General features: G+C 38.2%; 1 protein-coding gene across 2 annotated transcripts; it reads right to left on the bottom strand.

Annotated features, from left to right (window-relative positions):
* Positions 1 to 5,404: 5,404 nt before the first annotated feature.
* LOC121762088 (serine/threonine-protein kinase SAPK2-like) lies at positions 5,405 to 7,757 on the bottom strand. Of its 2 annotated transcripts, XM_042157859.1 has the most exons (9): positions 7,467 to 7,757; positions 7,116 to 7,190; positions 6,950 to 7,051; positions 6,688 to 6,741; positions 6,507 to 6,599; positions 6,350 to 6,442; positions 6,139 to 6,243; positions 5,945 to 6,043; positions 5,405 to 5,865 (listed from the first exon to the last, which is right to left on the bottom strand). In XM_042157859.1, the coding sequence occupies exons 1-9, from the start codon at positions 7,752 to 7,754 to the stop codon at positions 5,566 to 5,568; spliced, it is 1,209 nt and encodes a 402-aa protein (XP_042013793.1). In that variant the 5' UTR covers positions 7,755 to 7,757; the 3' UTR covers positions 5,405 to 5,565. The 2 variants fall into 2 exon arrangements, with proteins under 2 accessions (XP_042013793.1, XP_042013794.1); XM_042157860.1 differs by lacking the exon at positions 7,116 to 7,190.
* Positions 7,758 to 8,422: the final 665 nt, after the last annotated feature.

Genomic DNA, 8,422 nt, shown 5'->3' with positions numbered 1-8,422 from the left:
TCAAATCTATCCAAATCCATAAAATAAGGATAAAATCCAAACATAATTAATTATTTATCTGGTCTATCTTGGATTTATTTACATAGAATTAAATCTTACAAAAATCCATAAGACAAAATAAAATAAAATTAATTATTATCCTAATTTATCTAGGATTTATCTAGATAGAATTTAATCTATCCAAATCTATAAATCCATAAAATAAGGATAAAATTCAACTAATCCATAATTTAATTAAAATTAAACTTTAGATAATCCACTTAAGATATATTCAATATTTATTCTAAAACTAATCTTGAATTTATCCAATCCAAAATTAGTTCCAAGGATTTAGGAAACTCTAACTAATTTTGAATTTTTCTCCAAATTAGTTCCTAGGATTTAGGAAACCCTAACTAAATTTGGAAATCTGTGTCGCTACACGAGCTGATGCGACGTCCGCGGGTCCCACCCGCGCGAGCATCACGCATAGGACAAACCCTAGTTCGAGCACTGTTGGGGCTGCTCACGGAGGGACGCCGCTGCTGCCCGACATAGATGCTACTGCGTCGTTTCTGACGCTGCTGCTGCATCGTCGTCACTGCTCCCGCGTCGCCTCCAATAGCCCTCTCGGCACCGCAGCGTTGTTTTCGCCGCTACTCCTGCACCGATCATGCCTCTTTCGAACTCCCACTGAAACGCTGCAGTGCTGCCGTCGCGTCACGAGTCCGGGAATCTACCGACGGGTTCCCACTCGAACTGACGGCGCTGCGTCTCCGCCGCCGCTGTTGCTGTTGTTTCATCGCAGCGTCGTAATTCTCGATTGCCGACTCAGAATATAAGTTCACGTAAGGCAAAACGAATTGATCAGTAATGATACCATGTAATTACAATTTACATAATCAATTCCACCGAGAAGAGAAATCAAAGGGAATTGGCGGCGCATGTATTGATTTGATGAAATCTCCAAAGTCAAGGAAAACCATCACGTATCGAGAATTAATAACGAAACAAAGACAAAGCTTCATTAAAAGAATTAATTCACGTAGCATACATAATTCGTCGTTTGACTAAACCACAACGAATATAAACATGCATTCAAGCAATTCACATAACATGAAATTAATCCACATAATCAGAGCCAAAAATTGGCTCTGATACCAATTGCTGGGGTTTGGAGCCCCTTGCACAACAGAAGTCATGCATCCACAAATAAATCATACATACAGATCTATTTGACCGATTATGGGATTAATTAACTACATGTTAAACACAGAATTGCATCCAAGAACGCACATAATTCATGTAAAAGGAATTAAAACCTAAAACATGAATTCCTACGGTTTAGAATTATCGATCTGATTCTCCAAAGAATCGTCGATTGCTTGCGCCTTCTCCACGTGATGTTCTTCGTACTTAACCACAAACCTTCTAATCTGTATCCCGAACTCAGATAATGACCTTTGGGTGGGCAAAGCTTGTCAGAATCGAAAAGGGCTTGATTAGAAATAAGACATAATATCAATTTTATCAAAAACCGATTTTTCGTCCACTCCCAGAGGGGAGCACGAAAATTAATGATTAAATTCATTAATTTTGTCTTCTATTTAGTCTCCTTTATATAGAGTTATGATGAGCCAGATTAGGGATCCATGGAGGTTGGACTTGGGCCAAACTTGTTGGACTTTTACTAATTAAATTGAGCCCCAATTTAATCCAAGTCCAATAGAATATTATTATCATCCACTATAGTATAATAATATTGACTGCCCGTCCAATCCCAAATTACGAGTAATCCGGGCTTTACCTCTTTAATTTATTATTTTCCGTTTTTAAGATATAAATATCCATTAATTAATTTAAGTCTGCTATTTGACTTTAATTAATTAATATCTTTTTCCAAGAGTTGTCTAGTTCAAAATCTTTATTTATTATTCTGGAATAAATTCCAACCGACCGGGTTTCTGAATAATAAAACCTTTTTCGAACACCTCTTGAGGATATTATCAAACTGGACTCACCCAGCACACGATTCATTGCAATAACAATACTAGCACCTCTAGACATTGATCACCACTACCCAAGATACCAGGATTCTTGGATTGCGAAAAACCGCACCATTTGATATATCAAAGTAGTGCATAATCAATATCGTATGCTCAATGTTATGTCAACAATGATTAAGAAATAACAATCACCGAGACCTCGTCTCTTAGTAAATGGCAAGAAAGACTTATCTCAACTGTTAGATCCTTCAGTGCTATACCACATCAGTGTCGTTGATTTCCAAAGGTAAGGAAACATGCGGACTGACACTGCAACCTTTCACGATAGGTAGCCAAATCCTCTCTAGGTTGTGAAATTATTTTTCTCTTCTACAAAGAACCGACTGCGTCACCTTCTGTGAACGTCGTTCACGACCAGTCTACTATGTAGAAGAATTAGACTTATTTGCTTCTTATACATTTAAATGTTTGAGATACATCTTATAAATGCACAAGCAAACATCAATGCAACAAAATTACTTCTTCTCGCCTTGGGATAAAAGTGGATTGTAGAGTTTATTGTATACAAGCAATTCTATCCGTGCAACATGCTCGAAATATGCTTTTCAGTATACTAATTCTAACATATACATTGTACAAACTATCATCTAAAGCACTTAGAATGAAATTTTTACAAAGATAATCTCCTTTTCTCCAAGCTTCATAGTCCGCCATGATTTCGAGCCTAGTCTCTTGATCGCTTGGAGTGGGCGGCTCGTTTTCCGTGAGGAAGTTGACGACGCCCAATGTTGTCAAGTAGAACAACATCTTTTGGTACCACCTTTTGAAGTCAGATCCTCCAAACTTTGATGGCTTCTCGGCAGGTGGCATCATTCTTGGTGCCAAAGGTGTCGTACTTGGTCCATGGAAGGAACCAATTATGTAGCCTCCGAAGGAGCCAACAACGTGGTTGGGCATAGAGCCCCCACCATTCATGTTGGGCATAGATCCCGCCATGGTCGTACCAGCCCCGAAGGAACTAGCACCCGCGTGAGACCCGAAGGCCCCAACACTCGTGTGAGACCCGAAGGCCCCAGCGCTCGTGTGAGACCCGAAGGCCTCAGCACTTGATCCATTAAAGGATCCGAAGGAACCACTAAAAGTGGAACCAACTGATCCACTCGAGGTGGATCCACCAGTGGGCCCAAGGGGGTTAACGAACTCCCAGTTCGTTGTTGATGAAGATGGATAGCGCCCGGGAGTGGGCATCATCGTCGGAATCGACGATGTGTTGACCAGTGCAGTGGTCAACATGGTGGATGGAGATGCGGCGGGGGTGGTGGCAGCGATGATGTTGGATTCAGTTGACATCTCCAGTAAAGGTATTAAGTTTCGATAGTTTTAAGTTCAGTTAAAGTTCGAAACCTTCAACGGCAAGTATATCTCGTCTTGCGACTATTGGGATTCTACTTCAAACTGGGATTACAAAAGATATACAACACCGGGCGTAATACAACCCTAGAAGGAAGAACTAAAACTGAAAATTACAATGAAATCGAAACTGTAAACTGGAAATAAAACTTAGCCGAGTCGAGGAGGCCTCTTTCCGTAAGACGAGGTACGCCCCGGTAGTGCTCTCGGTTTGGCGTGTCGTCCCCAAAGATAAAACGGCTACGTCTCTGGTGAAGCAGCACCGCTATCAACAGAGCTCTGGCGAACTGGATGGAGGAGAGGGCAGAGCTTTCGACAGAAAAACAATGCAGGAGAGGGAGAGAGCTTATGATGCTATATGCTTTTTTAATTTTCTATATTGATGCATGGAATGGCTAGCCTATTTATAGGCCTAGTCCACCGCAGGGGTCAACTCAGCCTTGATGGTTGTCATCATGGCTCATTATGGCTGGCCTGTAACCGCCGACCGTTACGAGTTTGAAAGCTAGAGTGGTCGACGTTGAATCTAGACGCTGTACACGACCTAGTTCAACCGTCACATGTGGACTTCGTGAAGCGACTTGATCAAGACACATTAAGTCTGGATCCAGGGACAAGCCCAAGAACCAAGTCCAAGTCCAAGTCCAAGTCCAAGGGCGCGGGCACGGGCACGGGCTTGGCTCGGTGCGCGTGCGCGTGCGTGTGGGCTCTTTCACCCATCTTAGTCCACGATAATTACTAAGTGTGACAAGTCACTTAATAAATACACATTTAAAGATGTGTTTCATCTCCTATGTGGGATAATTAACACTATTTAATTACTCCCTACATTTTCAACTCATAGCTTTATGAAAAGCTACAATGTGACCAACTTTTATCTACTATTTCTTACTCACCGGCAATCGGATTTGAGAAAGTGAATATACTAAGGTCATCTACGCGGAACGTAGATCGACGCTATATCATTTAATTTCCAAAAATTAAACGTTTTGTCACATTTATTATAGGTCAAACTTCGTTAACCGGATATCTTAAATTCAAGATTCCAACATTTAGAAACACATATAAATTTTATTAATTGCATAAAATATATCCTTAGCCAATAGTGACAATAGTGTTCTAGTCATACATCTACATCTCAACTAATGGTGTTTTTTGTACTTAAAATTGTGAAATGTAAGCAAGCATTTCTAACATCGATCTGGGAGAGAAAGATGAGTGTAGGAATGATGTTATAAATAGAGGAGCTAAGCTTTTTATTTGTTTGAGCTTTATGGCTGTATGGAATTTCCATGGCCTATGAATAAATTCATATCAATTTAAAAAAAGATTGATTAACCGATTAATTGGCCGGTTACAATTGATTAGTTATCTGGGCAATCTAACATTTGTATTGTTCGGTTTCAGTTCTTCTTTTGAATGTATTTTTAATCCAGTTAACTGACAAAGTATTTGGTTATATTTATATAGAACCAAATAAACGTTTACTTTGGATTATAGGTATGACAAGTCAAGATATGAGTAATTATTTTTGGAGTATATAATTTTTTACTAGGTTGTTTGGTTTGCAGTTTTATTATTACATGAAAAGAGCTCGGTCTAAGGTAGTTTTGAGTGTCCATAAATATTGTAACTTGCAAAATAAATGCATGTAAAATCCAAAAAAAAAATATTCTTGAGTTAACTTTCCTGTATCATTCACTTTCTTATTGACCCAGCCATATCATGGATCGAGATCCAATTAAGTATTTAGCCGTTTTCAAACTTTAATTGAAAAATTCATGTGCTTTCTAGGTGGACTTGATGTGTTCTTAGTTCTTACTTTATGAATAGCACTATAAGTAAAATCAAGAAAATGGAGACAAGGTTTTTGAGATCAATTTGATATATGAAAAACTAAATATTTTTAGTTTGATAATAAAAGATCAAAAATTTAGGTATGATGTTCAACATGACGAGTAGAAAATGAAAGTATTTATTTAAATAAATAAAATTGAGCTCAACTTATATTTGGCTTGTTGAAATCAAAACCCTTATCTTCTTCTTTCATTTCTTATGATCACATTCAATATTGCACTGTACATAATCAGATATATTCACAGGAATTCTTTTACAAATTTGAAGAAGGCTACACAATTACTACAATTTTTGGATGACTGAAAATTGAAAGTCACATTGCACAAACAAAATCGCCACTTGTGTCAATGTCATCGACATCTTCATCAGTGTCGATTTCATCAAGATCCAAGCTCCCTCCCACGAAAGGATCATCGAATATTTTTGTGGGTCGGGCCGAGATTGTCCTAGCTTCTTGTAGTATAGCCAACGTTTCATCCATAGTTTGAGAAGCATAGTCGTCTTCGTCTTCACCAATATTGCGTTGCACGCTAGCTGCCTCGCCCTCCATGAATTCTATGGCTAGGTTCTTAACAAACCATGGATGCTTCTTCATCTCCGAAATGGTTATCCTCTATTATCACCACAAGCCAACATAATTGACTAATGCATTTTACATAATTTTAATTATGACTAAAGTTAGAAATTCAGACCTTGTTAGGGTCGGCCACAAAAATTCTTGATAGTAGATGTTTGCAATCTTTTGAGACTCTCACATAGTCAGGAATCGAGTAGTGAACACTCAATATTCTCTGTCAATAATATGTTTGGTTTTAAATAAAATACAATAGGTAGGTTTTGTATAGTCAACAAATTAATGTTAATAATTTTGGTTTGATAATCTCACATTGATTGTTTTCTTGAAATTTCTTGGATCATCGGAGTCCTCAAATGGATAAGCACCAACTAACATTACATAGAGTGTAACCCCACATGACCAAACATCTGCAATCTTAAGGGGCCAAAAAAATAGTATTCCATTATTAATTCACTAAAGATTAGATATAAATGGACTAGTGTGGGGACATCACAAATAAACGACGTAGTTTTATTGCTACCTTGCCATCGTACTCTTTTCTCGATAGGACCTCGGGCGCGATGTACGCGGGTGTCCCGACAGTCGATTTGGGTTGAGAATGGAAAACGGACGACTGCAAGAGATCCGGAGTTGATTAAAGGCCTGGGTTTCAAATGCACGAAATTAATCATCCGTACCTTAGAATATCCGAAATCGCATATTTTGAGGCGCGGAGATGGGCTATCATCCAACAATGTGTTCTCCAGCTTTAGATCTCTATGGCAAATTTGCTGCATTTTATCAAAATATAACGAATTAATTCTTGATCATCACATCATGTATATAATCAAAATAAATTGGTTTATAATATATAGTTACCATGGAATGACAGTAACTAACTCCGGATATGAGCTGTTGAAAAAAGAAGCGTGCCTACAACATTCATATATATGTGTAAGATTTTTTTTTATAAAAGAAGCAATGCTAAAACTATCGAAGATAGTGAACTAAGGTTCAACAAAGCAACTATCAAAAATCTGCTATAAAATAAAAACACTAAAAACCCCAAGTGCCAAAGCAAGAATATATGTGTAAGATGATATTGTAAAAATTTGAGGAAATAAAAGAGTTAGAAACGAACCTCATCTTCACTGAATCTGCCGGCGGTACAAATCCGGTCGAAAAGTTCCCCTCCGGCAGCATATTCCATCACAATGGCTAGGTGAGTTGGTGTGAGAAACACCTGCCACCACAAAAATCAACTACAACATATAAACAAACACAATCTCAATTTATTAATTACCTACCTCTTTGAATCTAATGATATTTGGATGCTTTAAGGATCTGTGGTTCATGATCTCCCTTTGCACATGCTCATCAATCTCCACAAATGAAAAAAACACAACACATCAAGCCTAGATTTTTATTTTTTTTATAAGCTAAAATGCTCAAGCCAAAACAGAGGCGAGCCAAGAGTACATCAGAAAAGTCCCGCAACAAATCAAACTAACAAAGATGAGCAAAAACAGAAGTAAACACCACATAAAGAAAAAAACTACCAAAACAAAGAGGTCCATGTAAAACACACCCCCAAACAAGAGGAAAGAGCATATCATTTCAATATATATGAACAAGAGAAGGTAGAGATGATTATGCACCTTTTTCCCTCTCTCAATGTACTTGATTGCATACAATTCACCACTCCATTTATCTCTAACAAGCTTTGCTACACCAAAATTTCCAGACCCTATATCTTTCACAATTTCATATCTTTCCATTTCTTTGCAAATAAACAAGATCTTACACAAATTCAATGATGCATATATTGTATGTTCTTGTTGGAAAAAAGTGGTGGGGAGTGGGGCTAAAGGAGAAGCAAGTGCATGAGAAAATGTGGTGTTGAAAGTAAGCAATATCTCTCTCTCTATATATGGAGCACATGTCATACCATTAATTTTGCAAGTTTTGTAAACTTCAAACTCCAAAGTTAGGTCTATTATTTTATTTGATTGGTGTACGCTTGTCTTCTTTAATAATTATGCTTTAGGGAAATCAATGCTATACACCCAATGGCTTATTCTAGTGGCCCTTAATTTTATAGGTCAATATATTCTATTTAATATAAAGTTTATCTAGTATAGTAGTACTTGGAATCTTTTCTTTATAAATAATGATGATATTGTCCTTTTTCTCGCATTGTAACGACATACCATATACTTTTCATGCAATAAATCAAGTGCAAAATGGATTCATGTATCAAGACAAAATTAGTGTATATATTTTCGACATATTTTTCATGGCTGCTAATTGTTACTGCGTGAAAAAAATGTGATCATTCTTTAGGCCACCCGCAACGCGTCTTGCGGGTGGCTCGTATCTCGTCCCGCTGAGACGAGACGGCGGCGAGACTCGTTACAGCTCCCCGTCTAGTCCCGGTCTCACCGAGACGCCCGTTCCACCGAGACACCTCGCGGGCTGTCTCGCCATGCGCTTGCGCGACGTGGCACGCTCCGGCGCCATGCGTGATGCCCACTCGCCGGCCAGCGAGTGAGCTTCGTCATGCCGACGCAATAAATCATTTTTTTAAAAATTGAATTTAATTAAAAATAAATAA

Source organism: Salvia splendens, chromosome 13, assembly GCF_004379255.2.
Source record: "Salvia splendens isolate huo1 chromosome 13, SspV2, whole genome shotgun sequence".
NCBI classification, from domain to species: domain Eukaryota; kingdom Viridiplantae; phylum Streptophyta; class Magnoliopsida; order Lamiales; family Lamiaceae; genus Salvia; species Salvia splendens.
This window is presented reverse-complemented; position numbering and strand designations above follow the sequence as displayed.

Bases quoted from the DNA above. Each gene is read 5' to 3' on its own strand.
- LOC121762088 (XM_042157859.1), bottom strand. From the start codon at position 7,754: ATGACATGTGCTCCATATATAGAGAGAGAGATATTGCTTACTTTCAAC. The intron at 7,191-7,466 runs GTGCATAATCAT...TCATTTGTGGAG, and splicing joins ACATTGAGAGAGGGAAAAAG to ATTGATGAGCATGTGCAAAG. The intron at 6,742-6,949 runs GTTCGTTTCTAA...TGAATGTTGTAG, and splicing joins GCAGATTCAGTGAAGATGAG to GCACGCTTCTTTTTTCAACA.